The 25974-nt window shown below is 31.9% G+C and overlaps 1 protein-coding gene across 3 annotated transcripts in view; it reads left to right on the top strand.

The window, feature by feature from the left end:
- The window catches only part of LOC118197587 (somatostatin receptor type 2-like), a 378592-nt gene extending 352931 nt beyond the window's left edge, over positions 1-25661 (top strand). For all 3 annotated transcript variants that reach the window (XM_085815400.1, XM_085815401.1, XM_035369116.2), the window contains one exon: positions 23141-25661. In XM_085815400.1, the coding sequence (XP_085671526.1) occupies positions 23461-24744 (1284 nt within the window). In that variant the 5' untranslated portion in view covers positions 23141-23460 and the 3' untranslated portion in view covers positions 24745-25661. The remainder of the gene's footprint in view (positions 1-23140) is intronic.
- Positions 25662-25974: the final 313 nt, after the last annotated feature.

Here is a 25974-nt window from a genome sequence, read left to right on the forward strand (position 1 = left end):
AAAGATGCAGTTCTTCGAATTTTCACTCGTAAAAATCAGGTAATATTATGTATTAAAACTGTGACATAAACTACGCACAGGTGACTTTTGTTAAAGTCGTATAAAGTCGTAGTTCTTTAAATCTTCACTCTAATTAGTTTCGTCATAAAATATATTGATAAGAAAGGTAAGCATCGTATCTCGGAAATTAGTAAATTACAGTATTTTCCTTCCATAACTAACAGAAGTAATTTTTAATACTTTTATAAATGAAGATATATTTTATGTGTTAATCTAAATAAAACACTCATTTCTTCTTCATCATATGATATTATTTTTTTTTCTATCTGAAAAAAAAATGTATATGACTTTGAGCCCAATTTCGAAAAGGAATTGTGCTTAAAAAGGGGCAATATGAAGAGCTCAGAATACACAATTTCAAAAAATTAAAGGCATATTAAAATTAAAAAGTAGTAAAAATCTCAAAAATAAAATTCAATATGGAATTCTTATTCAAATTCAGAACACAATGCGCGTTTATTTTTTATTAGTAAGTAATGTTAGCAGTCAATATTTACAAATAATATTTGTGAATCAAAATACTAAAATGATCTGATTTTATTGACACCAGGTGAAATGCTAAATACACATCTAGAGAAAGAAGTGAAAAATCTAAAGATTTCACATAAATTCTTCAACATCATGTTTTCCGTATATTTTTATTATTAAAAAAAGAAAGAAAAGAATTTCCTTGCTCCTAAAAGATTTCCTATGAATCCCATAAATAATTTTTTTAGTACATTTTGCTATTCGGGAAAAATCTTAGAACGAATTTCTACGTTCAGTCATTAAATGATACTTTCTTTGGTTCTTTCGAAAATATTTTACTATACAGGAAGTATTTAAATGCCTTATGCTTATCCAGAATGTTTTTAGTTTCCAATTAGTCAGTGACCCTCAGCCGGCCGGGAAGTACCATTAAAATCACTACCCCACTCTGTGCACTAGTAATCTGGTTCACCTCTTCGTTTTACGATGCTGCAGGAGAGCACCACTCCATGTTCCCTTTCGAGATATTTTCTTATTATGATATTTAAGGTGCTCTTTTACGAGCAGCCGTAGTATTTATAGCGACTAGTTATTATAGCAGTATAGATTTTGCGCTGATTTGCTTGGCATCCAACTAACAGCCAGGAAACTCTCAGATGCTTTATATGAAGTGGCAATTTCTTAATGATGTTTGCAGACCATTCTGAAAAAGCAACATTGTGGATAGTTTAATAATGTGCTGGATTAAACTATTTTCTATCAAATGCGCACTGAAACATATAAATGCTTGGAGATTTATGATTTACTATTCATAATTAATCTAATAAATGTAATTGGAATAATAGCGGTTTAAACTATTTTTTCTTTTGTTATTCATATTTCCTGTTTCATCTTGTTTTAGATTTCAGTGTTAAAAGAAGAAACTTTATTTATGCATTATTAACAAAAAGCTTTTGATGTAACAAGTAGGTCTTAAATTGGAACTGCAATCGTTTCGCATTCCGATCATCGTCTAGACAAAAGCTTCGAAATATTTGATATATTATTGTAATTACTACTAATATAATTAAAATGCAGCGAAGTGTATTGAAATGAAATCCTAAGAACAGTAACTTCTATATAAAAATCATAATGTCTCAATACATAAAAATACTTAATGGCAAATTTAGATTTAATCATAAATTGATATATTTATATGTATATATATATATAAATTGCTATATAATGACAACAGAATGTTATCATTCTTTCAATTAATTCATCAACTGATTAGTTATTTCTTAAAAGAGAGAGTTATATTTAAATATGTTGAGATGAGAAATTTTTAACCGCTTGGTCAATAATGTTAGGTAAAAAGCTTCTATCAATAGCAACTGCTTTTAAGTAACTTAGTTTGTAGGGTTTTCCATAACAAATTTATTTTAAGTTTGATTACCTGTTCTAAACTTCTAATTTTCCCCTCAAATTCTCTCACCAGGATGTAAATTTAAAGTTAAGTGAAGTGCTATTTAAACGCCGTGTGAATATATCAGTATATTCAGAGCGTGTGTCGCTAGCCAATCGCATGTTTCGTTGTTATTTCGCGGCCACGCTAGTAAGCCTCTTGGTTTTATCAGATTAGTAACACGCCGGGTAGATTCCTGTGAGTCCACTTCTTAGGCGTAAACTTAAGTGCGCTCTTGCAGTATTTATTTCAGTTTTTCTTCTGCGCTGGTATTTAATTCACGCCTGTGCGAGAACTTGCCGGTTTCATTGTAGGATCTAATTTAGTTTATGTGAAATAACAGAGACACATCTTACAAGTTCTTTGTCAAGAGCCTATTTGAAGAAATAGACTTAAAGTGCACAGAAAAGGAATGAATGAAATTAATTTCTGTTTTAGTTAATGACATGAATTCACTTGTGATAGAACGCAAAGAGATGGATGTGTACTGTAAACAGTAGGACTGATGTTGGATATGTTGCGTGTGACCAAGATGTCGAAAAAGGGAACATAACTGGATGTCTTCTGTTTAAAAGTCAACTGAACAGCAGGATCTGTCGAGTTCATTATTGAAAGAACTTTATTTAAATCATCTTTGTAATTGTGAAACAGGGTAAAGATATGTTCAACGTATAGAAACTACTCAGGGAATTTTAAAATGTAAAATAATTCTGGTTCATAATGATACGTACAAATATCAGCAAGGAAGGACGAAGAGGGTTTCCCATACTTACTTGTTCAATTTGTTTGTAATATTTATTTTGGAATTCGATACAGGAGAAATTAAGTTCTTGATATCTTGTTTCTAGACATTTGAGTGCACCTTTCAACGCAAAACTCAACGCGTAAGTAATAATGTCATCTCAAAAAAATAAATTTTGCACGAGCATTTTGCTTTTCTTAAAACTCTGTTAAATTTTATAAAATACAAGTATTATTTAATTAACAGTTTCGAAAATGCAGAAACTAAATATTCAGTAAGGGTTACGAGAGCGTGCCTAAATTTGATACGAGAGAGAGGAATGCAATAATTGTTTTTTTTTTTTTTTAATCTCAGGTAGAGCATATGTTATGGCACAATTCGCAGCAGATGGGATAAGCTGTTATTTTTAAGTAAGCCGGAAGGTTTCGTAAAGGTTTACGGGCAGTTTTTATTTCTGAGATATACGAAAGTGTCTTTAGAGATCAGATTATGTGGGTCTTCCTTTAAGAGTTCAGTGATAACCTTGGTGTTTTTACCATGATGACTATCTGGCCACTTTTGTCGACCTCTGAAATGAAAATGTATGGGTTAGAATGAATTTCAGGCAATGTAGCTTCTTCTCTCGAACTTAGATTAGGGTTCAAAGTTGTACTGTTAAATTTCACATTATGGGTGATAAGATGCCTAAGCATTAATAACGTAATACAGGATTCCTTGCCAATGCTGTTTAAATTAACATTGGTCAAACTAAGAGAGCCTTAAAATTTCACGCTAACTCACATGGAGTATATGTTAAGAAAAATAAAAGTCATAAATACCTTGTTACCCACAACTGTTGGTCAGAAAATTGGCATTTTCCTTTATCTGCAATCAGAATTATTCAAGAAACACCTTCCGTTGGCGGAATAGATTCTCTAGAGCCATTTCATACTTTTTTTTCGATTTTAGGTAATGATTCCAGTTTCAAGCCGTCTTAAAACCATCAAAGTTTAAGAAAATTATTTCATATTTATTCATTTTTCATAAATAGGTGGAGCCTGCAGCTTGACTTTTTTCCAGTCATTCTTATGGCCTATCTTACCTTATATTTGGCTTCTCATTTTCGTCGTTTACACATCTGCAGTTGAAGGGTTCTATGTTTAAACCTTGGAAACGAGTCCTGACAACGAATATTACTATGATTCTCATTGCTTTAACTCCTCCAATAGCCGTTATACGGTATGTCATGTTAACTGAAAAATATATACGTATATGAAGAATTTATTATATTTTTAGATTAAAATTGACTAGTAGTTTTCTATGAATTCATACGTTTATATCATGTTTTCGCAGTTTACCTTTTGCAATTTTTACGTGAATTCAGTTGGAATAGTTTTATTGCCCATGAATAAATTTGTTTATCATAAACAGTCATTATCACTTAAAATGTGTTTTGACACTAAATTGTTTCTCCCTTCTTACATGTCTCTACAACTAATTATGCGAAAGCTAAATCTTTGAATCCCTATACTTTGGTTTTCCTAGTCAATTTAAGATGACTCCACACAAAATTAAGGCCCTAATTAACAAAATAAATTACGATGTAGAACTGTGCAAAGTATTAAATAATCACATAGTATTTTCTAATGCACATTAAGAAATGTTTTCTACGTTAAAGCGTGTAGCGTTCCTCACTTTGTAAATGCTAAGTTATTCTTGAACGTGAAGAATCTTAAGAACTGATAGGCGAATAATCGCTTGAGTTCGTGTGACAAGAAACAACAAGATCGAAGAGTAAATAACCCTTTATTATTCAAATAAGATTTGACAGAACTCCGTCTTGCAGTGTACAATAAAAGCCAACACTTGGGCTTTAATTTAAGAGGTTAAGAAGTAAACTAAAACTAATCTAAACTAAAGAGATATAGCCGAAGCTATCAAAGTTTTAATGGAGTTGGCCCCTTAAACACGAAATGACTGCGAAGCTACTAAGGACCTGAGTACGGCCGAGCGTAATAACAGCTTTGAGAGTAGCCGAAAAAGGCGGACGCTCGCTAATCTGAAACTCTGTTTCTCTCAGCAAGTAGAACTTCGCGGTTAAATACCGCTTCTCCTCATTATGTATTCCAACGTGATTCTAAAACTACATTCTGGTCGGAAGTAGTAAGATGAAGTTAAGAATTTGACAGGAAAGAAGTTTAACTCAAAATTTAACTGCTAATAAAATTACCATAATACTTAGAAGCGTTTGTGAAAAAGAAACTAAGCATTTTCAAGTTTAGAAATAATAAAGATTATTAAAATAGTTCATGAAATCGAGAATTCGTAAATGGAAATGGCAATAAAATCGCAATTTTGAGCCTACGGTAATTTGTTAGCTATTCGAGGGGGGTTGCTGAAATCAGTAACTTTTGTTCACTTTTACAACTACATTTCTATAGGATTCCCATTATAATCCTTTAGAACTGATAATGTATACTTTAGGGATTTTCATCTTAGTCTAGATCCATTAAATTTAATTTGTTTCTGATAATTTGCAGAAAATTATATTACTTTCGCTTTATTTAACACAATTAGGGAATCACAAAATATATTGAATAAGAGCTGAACAACAAGCACTTCAGAAATACCGTGAAGCAGGGTTTAAATATTTTTCATTTGAACGCGTTTTCATGTATGACCTGATTCAATCCTATTCATGTTAATAGTAAAATATTTATTTTATTCGACAAAACATAAATTTGATTATGCGTCTTTTTGTCCTCTGATATAAAAAGAACACATTTATTTTCTCTTATTTAAACAACTGAAAGCAGTGATCTTTGTTGCATCTTTGTTGAAATGTTTCTCCGAAAATAACTCTTGTCTTTTGGTAGCCGTTAGTAGTTGTGCATTGCGATACGTGCACAACTATCTGTTACTGTTCTGTGTTACTGAATTTGCGAATATCAGGCAGTGGTTTCGGTAGTTTCAAGAGACCAGATGTCTAAGTATAGGAGCAAGTTTCAAGAAAACTCAAATTGTGGTGGAGAACGTTTGAAAATTAGGGAAGTGACTTTAACAGAATATACCAAGTTCAGAAGTTCGAATGCAATTGTTTATTAAAGCTACTGATCGTTGCACTAAATTCATTGAATTTTGAGCTATTTTGCCTTGATAGATATTTTATTTGCGCCACAAGAATCATGAACATTAAATTTACGTATTCTTTAATTCACTGGAAGAAAGAAATTTCAGCATATATTACTATTTTCAAATCACAGCTCTTAAAATTCTCATGTTCTGATAGATTTTCGGCAGAGTTATGATGTCTAAAATCTTAAATTAAAAATAGAGACATACACAAAGAGTCTATGAAAGTCATTAGGCGGTCTTTATTTCTGAAATCTTCGGTCTTACACATAACATTTAAATAAAAAATGTGCTTATACGAAGCAGAATGTATGTGTTATGACAATTTTAAAAGTTAACAAACCATTTTTTAACTACGATTCTAACATATAATACAGTCTTGTGATTCCAGGAATTAAATTTAGAATTTTGTAATCATCCTAGCAATTATAAGACTAAACGTTGAAATTTCGTAAGTATTTTATAAAACTAAAATCGTGTTCAGAAGCTCGAACGTAATTGAAATAATTATATTCGATGTCCTGAACATTATTTCTGTTTTATAACTAAAAGTTACTAACTGTAAGTAACTAAAATCGAAATATCAATTAAGAACAAAGATGTCTGAGGATAACAGATGACATGGTAAACACTGCTTCACAGATGTCACGGAAACGGTTGATCGACACAACGCTTTCCGAAATGCTGATCGTATACACAGAAACATAATAGAATTCGTGGTTTCCAGTTTTGGCACATAACCAAACAATAACATTATTTGTATAAAATGAAAATTAATAATATTTCTAAACCAATAATTTTTTATGATTATAAAAATAAAATTGCATGTGAATATCATTAACTCGTTTATAGAATTTAGAAACTTATTCACTACAGTGACTTTTCACACTTATTCACTTGGCTTACGAGTATAATTTGTTCAAGAATCCGTCGCAATCCACAGCAAAGCATATTTTCCCATAAGAAAAAAAAAAAAAAAAAAATAAGCCCATAATTTTCGTTTCTCGACCCAAAATTATTTGTATAAAATGACTGCGAATATAAAAAAAAATATTAATTTTAAAGTAAAGTACATAAAAAAACTTGTATTTTACTTTTGAAAAAAATCTGCAAGCTAACTATTGGCTCACTGAGCCTTCAACTTGCATAGTTTACTTTTGAAAAGCATCTATTGGCTCCTTTTCTTTTTGCACGAGTTTAACAACGAATCTATCATTTGACAGATGCTTTCGCCTCCTTTTGAGGATTTCGTGGGAAATGTGAGGTTGTATTATCGTCAAACAAATTCTCGTTCGCAGTGCCACAGCCTTATTCTTGAGCTAATTTTTTATAAACATTTTCACTCTTTTCCACGTTTTTTTTTTCATACTTAAATTCTTATTTGAAGAGAATTTTCTTTTTCTGCTCGTTTTCCTCGGATTAGATTTCCTCCATAATTTATTATTATTTTTTTGTTTCTGAGCAGATCCATGAGATAGTTTGTAGTCAATTCTCTGTCCATATTCCTCCACCAGTTCTTGATTGTCGTCTTCGAGGACACAATTACCCCGACAACTTGAAGCTCTTGTTAATGAGCAAATCCCTTAAACCATACATCCAAGAATATAGTAGGGTCACAGCTTTATCCACACAGAATTAATTTTCATGTTTTGTGAATTATACTGAAGCTTATCACAATATGAAAATAATTTTTCCAACAATCTCAATTTCATCATTTAGTTTTGTTTCTTCAGGTTCCTCCAAGCACCATTGAATTAGTGCTCATTGTAAAGCTTTTTAGTATTCAAAATTATCTTCGGATACGTGATCTGCAGTAATACTGGAAGGAAGAATATTTATCTTAACTTGATATCTGCCAGTAAGCCGTCTTCAAAGCCAGGAGATGAGCAAAGAAATTTTCCATAAACGGTGAAATTTTGTTGCAGATTGAGAACGATATAACTGTAATTATATGAAAATACTTAATGTTTATGTCTGTGCGAAACAGTTTTCAAACTATTCTTTGCAAATGAACGTAACACGTTAAAATACGTTAATATCGTAAATCGTTATCGATATCGTTATCGTTAATAACGTAATACGTTAAAATCTAAAATGTTATGGAGGAAAAAGGTGCATTTTTGTTCTCTGTACTAAAACATACAAAAGTAGTTCTGTTGCCATCTTAGACGGTAGAATGTAATTCATACTCAGTTAATTTTAGTGATGTGTCAATATGTCAAAATTAACAGCTGCATCCGATTTTAATTTCATTTGTAATCCAGCCTTTAATTTAGCATTACTATTGACAGAAAATAACTAATGAAGAATGAAGTATACTGTTAGCATTATTTTTCTTAGATATGATGCTTAATACAAATATACTCCATCATAAGTTCTGATGCTTAAAACAAATATACGCTGTCATAAGTTCTGATGTTTACAACGAATACACGCTCTCATAAGTTCATAGTTCATCTTTCGAAACTCATCATTTTTCTGACACATTTTTCTTTATTGTTCCTTAGCATGCCTTTCAACAAATAAAATCATTATTCTGTAAACCGATTATTTTGATGTCTGTATAGACTTAATAAGTGTGTATGGCTAATGTTATTTTTACATGCATTTCCAACAGCTCTGTCAGTGACTGCTATGTGAATTACATTAAATTCTCTTATTCTGTAGAGAAGCTAGATACTAGTTATAATAATTTTTGGAAAACTGTTTATGTGCTTAAACGTATTGACGGGTCCTTAATAATAACTGCTAACTATTCGTTCGTCATATGCACAAAGCAAACATTCTGAAATTTTGTTGATTTTAGGGACAGAAATATTTTATCAAAACATTCGCGTGTTTAAATTTTCTCCGGACTTCAGGCAAAATTTAAGAGATCTGAAGCGAATAATAACGACAATGTTTAAAAAATAAATTAGTTATTATTACTGACCAACAATTTTTTTAAACATTGTCGTTATTATTGCTGCTATTAGACTCAGATACTATAATGACAATGGATGATATCAAGAAGTGCACTGTAATAAAACAAAAGTAAAATTATTTAATCAATGAAGTTTTTATCAGAAATTCAGTTAATGCAAGTACATGATAAATTGTTTCCTTTCACACATTTAACGTGTACACACATTTTGCAACTTAAGCATTGTGCCCATTCTTCTTCATCAGAGTTGTTGTAGACATCTCTGGAAGTTACGCAAAGGCACTTTTATCTTTCAGAATCTGTATCTGACTTCAAAATCTTCTTCTTTACCCATTTTATCCCTTCATTTTTCTTTTGGAATTTTTTCTTTAACCTTTTCCTTTCCTTTATCTTTTTTTTTTCGTTTTTATTAATTATTTCTTCATATTTTCCTAATGGTTTGCTTTGGGCTATATCATTTTAAGTGAGAGATTTTATTATTTCATTGGGCTCTGTTAGAGTATTTCCGAGAAGAAGCCTCAGAAAGAGGTTTAATCTCCGAGAATAAAAAATTGATTTTACTCTTTTGGAAAAAAAACATAGATAGAATCAAGTGATTTTCATGTTAACATTTAAAAAAAAAATGTCTAACTACAGGAAGCAAAACTTCGGGGTAAGTTGTATGTTACAACTTGCCTCGAAATTTTCTTATTACTTGCTCCGTCGTATAGTTTGTTAATTTAAAAAAAAAATACTACGATTTTTAAAAACAAAGCTGTATTTTGAAACTTAATACATGAAATAATTAATAAGTAAAACCTATTAAAATACCTCTCATACGTTAATTTCAAAATTTGCAAAATAAATGTTTTCCCATTAACTAGCTAAAAGCAAGCAATTGCATGCAGCCTCTCATTACTCATTGTTTAGCTGGCCTCTCAGCGTTTCGGAGGGCACTACCTGTGCTTTCATAATAGGACACATTATGAAAATCATGCTTAATAAAATTCTGATGAAACATTTTAAAGGCCATTGCGTAATGTGCATGTTACAACTAGCCCCTAGCTCCAGTATAATAATTTTTGCTTTGAAAATTTTAGAGGATTAACGAGAAACACTAGAAAAATAACGAAAGTAGAAAGATATAAACTGTGCGTCATGCACAGTAACAAGGAATAATTGTAACTTATAGACAAATAAAAATTATTGCACGTTATTTTCAATGTTAAACGCGAATTATTGTCAAGTATTTTCCAAGAATTCAGAAAATATCTTCTAGAGCTTTAGTGATCCCAGAAGTCTGAGTGACAATCCTCCAGACCCTACTATACTGACAGATAATTACCGCTGAGTCTGAAACATTCACAGTCGACAAAAGTCGGAGGAAAGTTAAACTCGCACTTTTTATTTGCGCTTAAACTGAACAGAAAGGCACAACTTGTGTTGCAAACGAACTTCCACTATATTGCGGTATTTAAATTAACATAACCGAAGGTTAAATTTGGAATGTCAGTAACGTAGTCGGAGTTTAGAGAATCGGCAAGCAAGACGCTAAAGCCGTAATATAAACTTAAACAGAGCTGGCGTGAGTAAGAGAGGAAGACATGGCTGTCCGAAGCTATAATCTAAACATTCGAAATGTGTACAAAACACAAAAGGCACACAAAAGTGGTACTGCACATTTACAGTGGCATTTATTGCATTCCTTGAGGGCTAGGGAAAGGAGAAGTTACAGTGAAAACTTACATCATAATAATTAATTATTAAACATAATATGCATTGCAGTTTAAGGAGTTTTGAAATCACTGATTATTAAAAAAAAAAAAAAAAAAAACATTTAACTACAGGTAGCCAGCTTTTCTATAACACTGATTTCTGTAACACGATTCATAAATTTCGAGAACCCTCCTACAACACGGCTTTCCTATAACGCGGTTTCGCTCTAACACGATAAGAAAATTGCCCAAGCAATCCGAAGAAATTTAACAATCTCCTCACGAAATTTTTCCATATTGTGCAAAGCACCCATACAATCATTTAACACATAAAAATCCGTGTTTCATAAGTTCTGCCAGTTGTCTTCCAAGATCCGGTAGCCGTAAGAATAAATGTTCTCAGATGACCCGTATGAACAAATGTCCTCAGATAACAATGAAGAAACCTCACTATAGCAGAAGGTGAACAACGTGAGGTCGCTTTAAAACGCATAACCTGCACGTTCGGCTTCCAAAATTCGAATCCTCGTCTCCATGGCCTGAAAAAAAAAAATTGTCTCACGCTGCTGGTCGGCAGTCTGCGTCGAGCCACGGTATGTTAAAGGATAACTTTTTCGTCTTTAAGACATTGAGTTTCAGCCCCAAACATGTCCGATCATGATTTTAAAAAATTAAGAGGAAATTCATTTCTTTAGAAGTACAGATACAAATCTTGGACCATCTTTTAAAAGGCATCTCACATTGCAAAAAGTTTTAATTGGAATGAAGAAACAGTCCGAACTATGAAGAAAAATGAAAAAAAAAAAAAAAAAAAGAGGTGCAGTTGCTGAAGGATCTTGGACATCCGCAAAACATGCAGTTTGCCCCCGGGGGCGCCAATAATTGAGAAGATGGAAAAGGCACTCATTGAAAAGGCATTTGGATTGATGATACTGTCAAAAAAGAATTTCGTTGGATGGTAATATCATTAAATAAAAAGCACTTAAAATTTTCAAGCACCTCAAAGAACATGGAGAACCATTTGTCAACCCAGACTTTCTGTTAAGTAAAGGTTGGTTCGAAAATTTCAAAAAGCGTTTTGCAATTCATAGCATAATAATTCAAGGAGAATCTGCATCAGCTGATTATGTAACTGTTAGGACGTTTCCTGAAAACATTCAAAATATTATAGAAGAACAAGGATACGTAGCAGTTCAAGTTTTCGATGCCGACAAAACTGGGCTTTGATGGAACAAAAATAGAACCTTATTAAAAATAGAACAAATAGAACCTTTATATCGGAAAAAAGTGTATAAAATTGTCTAATGCTATTTTTGTGCAGTATGACTTTGAACTTTATGACAAAACCCTTGTTAGTTTACAGATATTTAAATCCTCGTGCACTTAAAGGCGTAAATAAAAACACCATACCGGTATATTGCAAAGCAAATCCAAGAGCTTGGGTAGTTGGAAATATATTTAAATATTGGTTTTTAAAGTGTTTTGTGCCAGACGCGGAACGTTATTTAAGGCAGAACAATTAAAGCTTCAAGGCGCTTATTACTATTAGATAATGCTCCATGTCACCCACAAGATTTTAATCATCCTAATCTCAAAATACTGTTCCTACCACCTAACACTACTTCGTTACTCCATCCATTGGATCAAGGTATTATTTACACCTTTAAAACATATTACATAAGAAGAGCATTACAGTAGATTTTAGACGTAACGGATTCAAAATCGATTAATGTAATAAAAGCTTGGAAGACATTTTCAATCAAGAACTGAATCGACATCGTATCTTTGTCGCTGAAAGAACTGAAAGCAACGTTAAATGCATGTTATAAGATATAGCCCTCTTTAGTTGAAACAGAAAACGTGCGTGAATCGTCAGAAAAGGAAATTGTTGGTATATTAGAACTTGCTAAATCAATTGAAGACGAAGATTTAGTGAACATGACTATTGATGACGTTCAAGACTTATTAGGAGAAGAAGAAATTGACGAGGAGTTGGTGGAAATGACATCCGAAGCTGTAAATCAAATCGATTCTGAGGATACAACCACTGATGAAGATTGTGAAGTTAATAATTTAAAATTAAACAAATTAAAGGAAGGCCTACTGTTAGCTGAAAATCTCGAGTTATTTATTTATTTATTTATTTATTATTATTATTTTTTTTTTGAGTGCAGACCCTTCCGCTGAAATAAGAATAGTCGAAAATTCAAAAGGGAGCTGCAAAACTGTCTAGCTCTATATCGAGAAATTAAAAAATGACCCGGCAAGAAATAGTAAGCAACGTAAAATTACAATTTTTTAAAGGGGGAAGAAAATGCCAGAGCTTTAAATGAAGAAATTAGGTAAGTGAAAGCGATATCATTCCACCGAAAAAACGTTCTGTGTTGATTATACTGAGCAATGACAACGAAGAAATGTTTTTAACTCAAGTTGCGTTAAATTAAAATATGTAATATTTTTGTTTTGTATTGTACATACATATATATATTTAATAAAAATTAAGTTGTTTATGTTTAATTTAAAAATATTTGTTTTTAATAAGCATTGTGAACGTAACCCTCCTTTTTATACTGTCGGGCCCACCAGCGGCCGTGTGGTAAAGTCGCTGAACACTGGTAGTTCGGTCCGAGGTTCGAATCCCGCGAACGGGCTGGCTGTATGGGTGATTTCGTGGTTTTCCCCATGTGTAACGTGTATACGAGCCAGTTTCCCTTAGAAAGTCCTCCACGAAAGGCATCCCCCTCTTAGGCAGATAGCCCTAGTGTGCTTTGCCATAATTAAATACACACACACTTTTTATATTGTCTCTGTGTCTCATACAACACGGACTTTCTAGGAACCTATCTACCGTGTTATACGAGAGTTACCTGCATATCCAACACTATCATTGCTTCCTTCACAACAAACATAAAAATCTGCAGAAACAATATATATATATTCCACTTGCTTATTTAATATGCACACAATCTTCTCAATCAAAAAGGCTTTCGGTGGAAAATACGGCCTTTCAGATTCGAACGTGAGCAACCTAACTGTTCGTAGATTCCAAAGCCTTCTGCATTCACGCTTCTAAATAAAAGAGAAATCCCGCAGCTGCTGGGTAGAGATAGAAAAGAAGCGAACGGATTTTCCATGCTTCGTAGCTTTTGCTGCAACCGAAATGGAAGAAATTCGTAAGAGGGAAAAAAATTCGAAACAAACAAAAGTGTTCTTAGATAAAAGAAAACAAAAAAGCCGGTTTACAGTCCGTTTGTTCGCCACGATTGTAACTTTCAATTCTTCCGCCTATTTGACAAAAGGAGCGGGAAATATTGTATAGATAACTTTGTATATTTTAAAGAAATCAAATCACTGAATAAATAGTTACAAATAAAAGAAAATCTATAGATAGTCTATTTTACTAGGTAAACTCTTCTGCGCACACATAGAAATCAACTATATTTTCTTTCCTATTCAACTAACACACACGCTTTATTTTCCGACTAAAACGCCTCAGAAATTATTCTTCTTTTAGAGTTCGTAACCAAGGATCTGGGCACACGAGAACTGTGGGGAAGATGTCTTCGTGGAGCAAGTTTTAAGAAACTAATTCGAATCTTGATGTACATGAGTAAAAATGGCCAAACTCATTTTCAGCCACATCTGCTTAGCTATGCATGAAATGTATTCGAACTACCTGTGTCCAGATATTTAATCTTCCTGGCCCTGGTGGACAAATCTACAAGGTGTCCCATAAATAGCGGCCAAACTCTAAATTTACTTCCAACGAAGAATCTGTTGTGCAGAGTTTTGGCGCTATTTTTAGGACACCCTGTGTGTTGTATTACACAGGACAAGTAATTTCCAAAGGATATAAATAAAATGCAGTGTAGTTTCATAACAACAGTCTGTTTCACTCAACAGTGGACCACCATCAACTGTGGGAGCAACCACAAAGAAACTAGCAACCGACACAAATTTCTTTCCCTGAAGGATAATCAGTTATCTCTAAAGGGTTTTGTTCACATACCAGTGTGATATTTTTCTCACAATTAATATGTTATTAATTAGATTTACAGAAATAAGCCTAAAGCATTATCGGATTTGGAAATCAACATCAGTGAAGTAATACAAAATTGTAATGGAGGCGGGCTTCAGCGAACTGTTGGCAAAATATAGCGGGATATTCATTGGGAGACAGTCACAGCATTAAGTTTTAAGGGTTAATGTTAGAAACTTATTATAATGTTAGTTTTAGCATTTGACAACAATAACAACTGCACTGACAGTTAAATAAATAAATATTTTTTTTTTATATTTTTCCTACTTATTTAGCATTAGTATAATACCTTAAACATTTCGGAAGCAAAGAATGAATAGAAAAAGAATAACCAAAACTTGTTAGTTCTAAAATTATAAATAAATAAATAAATAACAAAAAACCTTGAAAACTTATCAGTTAAAGTTATTGCCATATTAATTCAATTACAATCAAAATATATAGGAAATTACATACACACAATATTTCGTTCTCTTCTTTAGTTCCATTACTTAACTCCCCCAAACTTACTGTTAGGTTTTTTAAAAAAGCAATCTGTTTAAATACTAGGTTGTAATCATCTGGAACTAAAGCACTTATAAACTTAGAGAAGCAGTTAAGCCAAAGAAAGTCTATGTAAAGAAGGAAAGGCTCCATAGACGTAATGTAAACCAGTTTGTCTTCTACGCCGCTAGAAAGAAGAGGGAAGGCGACCAAGGGATTTGGCGACGGAACTGTTGGCGAGAATTTTCCCCTTTGTGATGTACCTGGCCAAGATTTTCCACCTTCGCCACGTTGCACGGGAAATTGAGGAACACGGGTTAAGATGAATCGTTCTTTGACTTTTCGCGATAATTTAAACTTGAATTTTCGTGCTTTTTTGCTTTACTAGTTGAACTTGTATCATCCATATCGCAGTTTGATGTCTGATTTTATATCTGTCAATATGTAGGGGAGAAAAATGGAGTCACACAGCTTTAAACTCTTGATAAACGTGACCGTCGAACATGTTCGAACTTCGACATCAGCTTCGAGCTTTGGCGCTTTTTGGCGACAGATATTTCACGCATGTGCAGTTGTGTCCCTTTTCGTTCGGAGGGAGGCACTCCTGCTGCTGCGAAGCTTTCCTTCTTAACAATACATATTCTTTGGTTAAGCAAACTGAAGGATTTTGATGGAAAAAGGGCTAAGGGAATAAACCGAAAAATGCAATAATTAAAATTTAGTTAAACATCTCATATTTGAAAGAGTATTGACATACATATATATTGATTCTAGGCTGGTAAATATTACGTGCATAGATGACAAGTCTTTTATTTTTCTCAAACTAAATATCGTCCAATACTATTAGCATATCTTGTCGTATATAATATATGTACAACATTAACACGGGAAAATCAGCAAAATTTGTTGAGCAATTACGGAGGAAACTGGAAAATGTCAAAAAATTATTGCTGCCTGTTGGTATTGATTTGGTTTAGCTTATTTGATCAAGGCAAACAACTTAAGGGCTATATGCCTAAGGGAAGGGATGGCTTAATGGAGCACTTTCTAAGGACAATTCGGACATATTTATGTCACACATGGAGAAAACAATGAAAATGTCGATACAGCCATCCGCTCGTCTGAAATCGAATTCAGGTCGAAGTACCAGTGTTCAACAAATTAATCGCTCAACCGTTGTCGTGTCTTGCCTGATACTTTTAGTTTCGTTCATACCAAGGCTTTTCAGTCATAAGACTTTGTTGCTTAAGGCATAAAAATGATTATATATATTCACACTTGTATAAAATGTTTTAAGCCGTATCCAGTCGGAGAAGGTTCAGTTGCGTATTCGTAAATGTTTAGCTGACCCAGCGAAGCCCCAGTTGACTGAATTTCAGTTCATGTTTACTTCGTTGTTGTTGGTCGATTCTTTGTACCAAGTTGGATTTTGGAAGAGGAATAAGCTCTTTCATCACGGAAATCACGATGCATGGTCCAATAGGAGCTATAAGATCTAACATTTAATAAAATATTCTCTTTATTTTAAACATTAATTAAACGGTTTTGAAAATGTTCACAAGATATGTAAACACGCTCTGATCTTTGTTTAAAGAAAATTAAAAATTCACCTAAACATTGATTTTTGCTATTAAGTACAATAAATATGTCATATATTTATCTTACTTTTAAATTTATAAGTAGTCCCTGAGAACAAAATCAAAGTAGGAAAATCAGAACTAATTATTCAATAAAACGATCTAGCCTAGCTTATTATGAGGGAACATAGGGAAATATTAATATAAACACAATGATAATGAACACAGATTAAGTAAGAACAATATTTAGAATTTTTAGAAGTTTTAAAGCTTGTTGATTCTGTGTTATCATAGATAATATTAAAGATGTATATTTATTTTATAGTGAGCATCAAGATGTTGATACAGTGATATGCACTACAGTTTATGACATAACAAAAAACGTTTGTAATAAATGAGGTGCATATATAGTATTTCCTATCATTAACAGAGCCGCAATTTAAATCATTAACGCCATCTGCTTACCGTGCTGCGCCTAATTAATAAGAATTTATATGAATATATTTTTTCCCATAATTTATTGTTTTTAAATGCTTAGATTTATTTATGGTAATCTGAAGCAACGTAACCTTAATTCTCATTTGAATATGCGAAATCAGTCCCCAAATGTTAAATTCTTCCATTCAGGATATTTCTTGTAATTTCGAAATATCTACACGTTACATTTAATATAAGAGTTAGCAATCATGTTAGTAAACATTTTATTTTATATTTCAGCATTTCCTATAAAAATGTTTAATTTTCTTTAAGGCATATTTTATTTAATTTCGGCGTAGTGTTTTTCTCAATAAGCACTGTTTTTTAGTGTTTTATACTACAAAAATACGTCAAAGTTTTATTTTGCACGATGGATAAATCCCTGCCATATATATATATATATATATATATCGCACGGTGAAAAAGGAAGAAGGAAAAGAAAAATGAAAGAAAAAAAAACTGGTTTCATTCCTATAAATGTAAATCAAAATTATTCATTAAATTGATAGAAATCTGTTAAAATCTTTAAGTGATCGTTTGGATTTTAATTAACAATTTTCCATCATAAACTTTTAAAGATGTATAAATCTATAGACAAACTAAAATTAATTATAATAAGATTGAGATAAATTATTATAAGCCATAGAGAAATTAATTAGGTGACTAATTCAAGAATATGAATATTGTTCCCAAATATGACTTACATGTATATTTAATAATTAGACTTCTATATTCTCAGTCATTTAGTTCATTGCAGAAAATGTTACAATTTACTACTATTTTACGTAAGTAGGTTCTCTTATTCACTAAACCATATTAATCGCCATTTCCCATCCATTATTAAGTAATATTTTCTCTTAAGCATTTAAGCAGATAAGAGTAAGGTTCTGAAAATAAAAGCAAAACAAATATTATAATTTTGCAAATATTTGCTTTATTTCGTTATGTTTAGTGTTCAAACTGTTTATTTTAAAAATCAAAAACTGCTTCTAAATTACAAGCGGTACTTTTATTATAAATATATATTCGGTGAATTTCGCTTTTCAACAAGAATTTCTTTTAAGAAGTAAATTTAGAGATTTCTGAAAGAACATCATTTGCATCATGTTAACATCATGCTATCGCTAGAAATTGGTAAACATAATATGTGTAATGTTTGAATCAAAAACAGTCCTTTCAGGGTGTCTGATGTATCAAAAATCTTGAAGGTCTAATATCTGTTGAATGGTTAGTAACAGACCAATGGTTCCGATTTAAGGAATGTATCAGTTGAGTACTATAATATCTGTAGCTTCGGACTGTAACACTGCTAGTCAAATGGTACCTTTTAGTAAAAACGCTCTAATTTAATTTTTTTTATACAGATCTCTTACAGGGAAAAAATGACAATTAGAAAAATGCTGTACGTTATCAAATTATTTGCGGTCAGACGGAAATGTCATTTTCAAACAGTAAAATTGTCCGAGATTTCGAATACGAATTTGTAATCAGTTCTCTTCACATCAGAAAATTATTAATTTAGAAGAATTTGTTTCAAATTATCATTCCGAAAATCTCTAAATTTTCTCGATCAGGTTAAGTGATTTGTTAGGTAAAAACAGTGCTAATGAATGAGATTGGCTTCTATTTACTGGACTCTATAGTTATAAAGTAGTGGTAATTATTAATAAGATGTAGCTACAGGCCAGAACAAGTCAGATCAGCACGCCTTCAGCTATACTGATTGTTTTTACGAAGAAATTGACAAAAGAACAAAATTTAGTTATTAGTCTGTTCGCTGTCTGAAAAGAATCACAACATTCAGAAAGATTTCTACGCATGTCCTTTTTCTATTTCTCTTTGCTCCTGCTAATGCGTGCTACCCATCTTTCCGCTTCGCCCATCGCCCATTCTCTAAAATTAAATGATATAAAATTGTGGGATGCGTATCGGAACAATAATGATCTATGAATAAGAATATGTATCGAGAATTAGGCTACAGAAATAAATTATGCCTTGTTTTTTTCGGCCACATCGGTTCGTGAAGTCATTTTATGTACTTCATCTTCTACTCATCAATCTATCTTCAATCTATCATCATCAAATATCTTCTAATCATAACCATATTTACAGAATTTCTTAGACACATATACACACACACATCACGCAGAGATATATATTTTTTTCCTCAGATAAGATAATCAGGATTTCTTTTACCAATATACTCAAACTTCATACACACACACATCAGTATCAATGACAATTGCATGTGCAATATCTTCTGCCTTTTATTGCATGTTTTAGTGTCCACCTAAAATGTTCTCAAGTTAGATCTTATCCGTTCTCTTTTCTGTGGCTTTTTCTTTCCTTTAGAAACATAGATGTGAGAACTTTGAATCGTTTCTAAAATATACCCTTACATTAAATCCCAACTTGCATTAAATCCTAACGTGGGAGTTATACAAAGAGTAACACTTTATAAAGCCCACAAATTTTGAGCACATAAGATGGCTGAATTTTAATAATTTATTCCATATCTGACTGGCTGCATTCAGCAAACTAGCTACATCCGAGTTTTTAGAATCTGGTCATGTTTACAATTTGAAATTCTTTGCCGGTGTCATCCATTCTAGATAACGCTCGAATTATGTATCCTAATAAACATGTTACTAAACTTGTTTATTAAGACTTTAAATGAGGAAACATTATTTAATTGAAGAAATTTCAAACGTAGTTGTCATACTTTAATAAAAGAAAGTATGGATTTTTTTTTTTCATTTCATTAAGGTTGGAATATATCAAATAAAGACCACTCTTTTATATTATATCTAACACGCAAAAACATATGTTTAATCTTTTATGTAGATTAATGTGTTTGTGGGTACTTAATTAAAGGTAAAGCATTTACTCAATTTTCCACTGAAAAATTTAATAGTAGCTATTAACTGATAAAAATATGCATTAAAGTTTTAATACCTGTTTCACAAGACGTCATTAAAATTGCACTGACAAATTATTTATTTCGTTCTTAGATTATTAAAAATGTTTTTGATTATGGAAGAGGGTATAACTGTTGTTAAAATTATAAAAATAACATTTACTGTGTAACTGGAATAAATTCGTCAGAAATAAAACAAATTACTCTCTTCTTTTACTATTTCTCTACGATTCGGTGCTTCAGATACGTAATTTCACTTAATGACTTTATTTTTTCTATTCGAATTATTCGTTGTTCAATAATGCTTATAATATAAATGAATAAACATGAAAATATTTTTCCATTTAATTCAAAGAATTGTCAAATGGTGTTGTAAGTAGTTTATTTTCTGTAATCCACAACAAAACAAATTTGTATCTTTTAAAAAACAGCTAGTATTCTCAGCACTGATGAAGCCCACTAGCTCATTTCCAAACTGTTTTATTAAGCTGTAGAGTAGTATTTAAAAACAGTATATCTTTTAAATTTTCGGTAGACAGACGCACACGCTGGAGATAAAATATTTTATTCCGTACAGTGTGATGCCGCTGTTCGGTTTAAAATTGTTGAATCTCTTAATAAAAAATTCGTCAAAGTTTTAAAGATGTGAAACATATGATGAAAAATTTCTAAATTCAATATTCGGGCTTCCAGATGCCCATATTCGGGTTATTCAGATGTTAAAATATGCTTTAGCGCATTATTTTTTTAATACTGAAATCAAATAGTACAATCTTATATTTTAAAATGATATAGATGTGAAATTAGGTACGAATTTCTGATAGTATATTATATACGACAGTTAAAATAATAGATTATTGATTTTTGAGATAGTTTGTGTCCGATAGATTTATTTTACGTATTCATTAATGGCTTACTTTGTCTTAAAATTCAACATATAAATGTCTTTCGATGATGTTTAAATAAATATATATAAATAATATGCACTTTTCTTATGCACAGTAATATAAAGTTTTAAGAAAGTGTTATGTGTAATCTATATTTAAATAAAATCATATATAATGCATATAAAATGTTATTCATGTTGATTATATTAACTTAAATATACCCAAAATGGCATTAGCCCAGAAAGGCAATTAGTCTCGAAAGGGAATTTTGCTTCGAATTTCTATATAAATGACGGTATCACTTTTTAAATTGATTCCATCAAATAGTATCGTCCTTTATTAAAGAAATTAAATAATGAAGAATCTGCATGAACGCATGTCTGTTTCGCGCAATGTGAAAAAACAACGATACCTAGAGTGGATACCATCAAATTTGAAATAACGCAGTCCTCCAACCGAATTTTAACATCCGGGGGCCGAAAATTCTTTGGTTTAATCGGAACTTACTCTAGTTAAAATATGAAACTCTGTGATTAGTTCGTCACATAATTTAAGTCATGAAATTACTTCAAGTAAGTGACTTATTTCATAAGTCGTCCAATTTGAGTACGGGAAGAAAACAACTGCATTATATAAAGAAATTTTTGAACTTCCGATTCTTTTAATTTTTTATGGCCCCGCGTATAAGTCGACCCCCCACTTTGAAGTCGTTTTTTTGTCCAAAATATCTCGACTTATACGCAGGTATATACGGTATTTGATTTCAGTATTAGAAAAATAATGCGCTAAAGCATATTTTAAGTTACATTTCCTTATCTACTTTAATTAAGTATATTTAAGTATTCTTTCTTTCCAAATGTTTCTTGAAAGTTATATTTCTTCTTTAACTATTATAATTAATGTGAAATTTCTGAATAGAAATGAAATATTTTTTCACAATTAAATTTCTGGAAATTTAAATTTGGTAACTCTTGTTTAGATTCTACAATTGTGCTTGATAAGTAAAGCGATAAAAATTTATTACTCATGAGATAAGTTGTTAGTTTAAAAACAATCTGTGTTCGGAATCTGTTTCTTGATAAATAAATAATAAGTTATGGTAAAGCTATTACCAGTAAATATGAAGCTTAAATTTCTAAGCTGCATACTTATTTGATTTGAAAGGAGTAGATGTGGCTTTCTCCTCTTTAATAGTCTGTTGAAAATCAACATTCTTTTAAATTCAGTACAAGACTTTTAACTTTTAGCATTATTTTCAATTAATCATAAATTTTTTAACTGCGAATATTCTTTACGAATAACAATGAAAAGCAGGTAGGGAATATGAATTTTGCTCTCTCGATAAAAACATACATATAAATATGCAAGGTGATTTCGTTAATCCAACAGGTTTTAAGGAATTTTCGTATACTTTAGTTCTTTTTCAGTGCTAGATAATCTTCTTGCGTTAAAAAAAATGGTTAGGTTAAGTTAATGGAATATAGCAAAGCGCACAAAGGTTATTTGCGCAAGGGAACGGCTGTTTTCGTAGCGGAATTTTTAAGAGAACCCGGCTGGTATTCACGTTTCTCTTAATATTCAGGAGTGTTAACCACTTGAGAACTGATAGATGCCATTGATAAAACGAATAATTTTAGTAATATATTTATATTTTGGAGTATAAATTATTTCACCATTATTATTAATAGCTAATTTATGTCTATATGTACACCTATAATTCATTATTCCTAAAAGAATTTGCAATTGAATTATACTATGTTAAATGTGCATTTGTAACATATATGATTTTGTGTTATTTGCTATTTAATTGTTATACATTCGGTGAAGAATAACTAAAGGGAATAAAGAATGATAATAGAAAATAAGGAATTATAAACGGAAATAACAATTTACAACTGAATAACATAATAAAACACTCTTAAAAGGTTTTCATCCTTTCTATTTATCGCTTATAAATATTACTTCAGTCGATTAATCATTATAGAAATCCCAAATTCGAGAAAAACAGTTCATGATATTTTTGTATAAAGAGGATATTTTTGACAACATTAATTGAATATAGACAAGACCGCATCTGTAACACACCTCTAACGACTCCCTTTTTCTTGCTGATGCGATCCATAAATTTTGCGTATTTTATCAGTTCAAAACACATATCCGGTTATACTATTCCACCTCTCTCCTTCACAAGCAGGTCGTTTATAGATCAGCTCTTACCGAAAGAGGCAGCTGGACGAAGCGAACGTTTTCGAAAAACAGTACGCATAATCCGGTTGTTACTTTTCTATTTTTGTTGATATTTTTATATTCTTTTGTAGGAGCCGCCGTCGGGAGGCGCTGCATACGTTTTGACTGAAGCCGTGGCGACCGATCGAAGGAGTAGTGGACTCCCCTGTTCCGAACATGCCACTCCTCAGATGAGAAAACGCCCAGCAGTGAGCCAGTGTTTCTCATCAGCTGCTCTTCTACAGCGGATCTAAAGCTTCCCAAATACCTGAGATCTACTTTGGATATTTCAGTACCTTGGGTACAGAGTAGAGACTAAAAATCTTACAGACTAACATTTTTTACCCCCTACTATTTTTTTTTATAATTAGTGTTCTAATCAGTGACGGCAACAGGTACCATAAGATTAGCTATGGCTGATGATGCTGTCGAAGATGTCACTTCTATACCATTCTTTGAAAGCAATTTTTCCGGTTGTGACTTCGGAAATTTCAGTGATTTCACAAATTTCAGTGATTTTAATTTCACTGACTGTAATTTCACTTATCCTCGAATGACTTCTTCATATAGACCACCTTATATAGTTGTAGAATTCGCGAAAATATTGTACGGTATCGTTTTTCTAGTCGGTTTGTGTGGAAATTCCCTGGTCATTTATGTTGTTTTACGTTTCTCTAAAATGCAGACTGTTACTAACATGTACATATTTAACTTAGCTCTGGCTGACGAGATGTTTCTGACGGGTTTACCATTTATTATAGCTACAATGACATTCGGTTATTGGCCATTCGGTAGATTTATGTGTAAGATGTACATGACGACTACTTCTATTAATCAGTTCACCAGCAGTCTGTTGTTAACTGTGATGAGTGCTGATAGGTACGTCGCCGTTTGTCATCCAATATCCTCACCAAGGTATCGGACACCATTCATCGCAAAATTTATTTGTTTAACTGCTTGGACTGTGTCAGCTTTACTTATGGTTCCAATTTATATCTACGCCAATATTTTGGAGAATGGAGCTACCATTTCTTGCAATATTTACTGGCCAGAGAGTGCTTTTATGAATGGGCAAAAGGCTTTTACTCTGTATTCTTTCACTTTAGGTTTTGCGATCCCCCTTGTTCTAATCTTGCTTTTTTACTTCCTTGTTATCTGCAAACTCCGCAGAGTAGGTCCCAAAAATAGGTCGAAAGAGAAAAAACGTTCTCACCGAAAAGTTACCTATCTAGTTCTGACCGTCATCACGGTATATGTGATCTGCTGGCTACCATATTGGATAACTCAAGTTTACATCACTCTCTTACCTCCAAGGCAGGGCCAAGGCCACTTAGGCCTGACCATCATTCTCCTAGCTGGGTGCTTGTCATATGCCAATTCTGCTATGAATCCCATTCTTTATGCTTTTCTGAGCGACAATTTTAAGAAGAGTTTTGCGAAGGCTTTCACTTGTGCTGCCCGAATGGAAGTCAACGCTCAATTGAACGTAGAGAACAGCGTTTTCCCGAAACATACCCGAAGTGGGTCTTCCAGAGCTCAGATGAATCGGGAACAAAACCCTCGGAATGAACTAGAGCCATCCACAAATATAACCCTTACTTCCAGATCTAATATTGTAGTGTCAAGCGATAAGGAACATTCCTTGCGGAATGGATTCAACAAGCAACAAGCAGAAGGAGAACCCACACAGGTGTGAAGATAATTCCGTGTTAGGCACGAAGGCGGGCTACTGCTATAAGAGCTTCATTTTCAAGCTTTCCACGATGTGTATCAGGGATATCTTGTTCAGATTATGGTAAAAAAAAAAAAAAACATTTTTATGGACAGATGCTGTGACTATTTACAAGAATCCATTTGTATATATGTTTGATATAAATTGTGACTTTTAAGTTACTGAAAAGAGAGAGAACTTGAAACTTTGTATCATAAACTTGGACCATAAACTTCTACATACTTTCAGATGAAAAATATTTATGAATATTTAGTCTTCTTTTTCGTATGCATTTTTATTTATGACTTCAGCACAGGTGCTAATTTTACAGAATTTTCTCCATTAATGTGAGTTCATTTTAAGACTTCTATGTCATAACCATCTTTAATAAAAGTAATCGTTTTTGTAAGCTCTACAAACTCTTGTTGCACAAGACTAAGCTCAATGAATTTAGTGACAGACGTTTTTAATTCATGTAATTAATCAAAAATGGTAAAATATGATGGATTATTTAGAATTATTTAATACAAGTAAGTGATTTTCTTCTTTAAATATTTGCTGTTAACGTTGCAAAGAGACTTCTGCATGTGTTTTATAAAATATTGCTGCCCAACATGTTTCATATGATATGTGTTTATTGAATATATTATCTCAGTGTTGCGTTTATATACATATATATCAAATACTGTTGGTATGAAAAATATGCCATGTTTTCGAATGAAATGCTCACATAGTTTGAATAATTCACTATTGTTGTTTACTGTGTAGTTGCATATATCACATTCAGAATTTCAAGTAGTATTCCAAACTTTATAAAACTTGAATTTCCATTGTATTGCTTCTAAATATATACAGTGATGTTGCATTGTAATGTATTATTAATAAACTGTATTTTAACTGTTTTCATTCCATAATTCAATTTTCTAATTTCTACTCTGATTGTGAACAAAAAATCAATGAAATCAATAAAATTATATCAATGAAACTGGAAGATAAGATACTGGTAAAAAAATGCAGAAATACTTATTGTATATATTTGTTATTTACAATATTTTAAAAGTATAAGTATCTTTAAAAAAACTTTAAAGTTTCCAGTATGTTATAAGACATATGCGCATTAATATTTCCTTGTTGTTGCCTTTAAAACTATTGAGGAATATTTTATTTTTTGTTTACTGATACTATGCTTTTAACTGTTAAAAATGTTTATCTTAT

This window comes from Stegodyphus dumicola, chromosome 4 (genome assembly GCF_044657685.1).
Source record: "Stegodyphus dumicola isolate Sdum_Otavi_A_Nest chromosome 4, ASM4465768v1".
NCBI lineage: Eukaryota > Metazoa > Arthropoda > Arachnida > Araneae > Eresidae > Stegodyphus > Stegodyphus dumicola.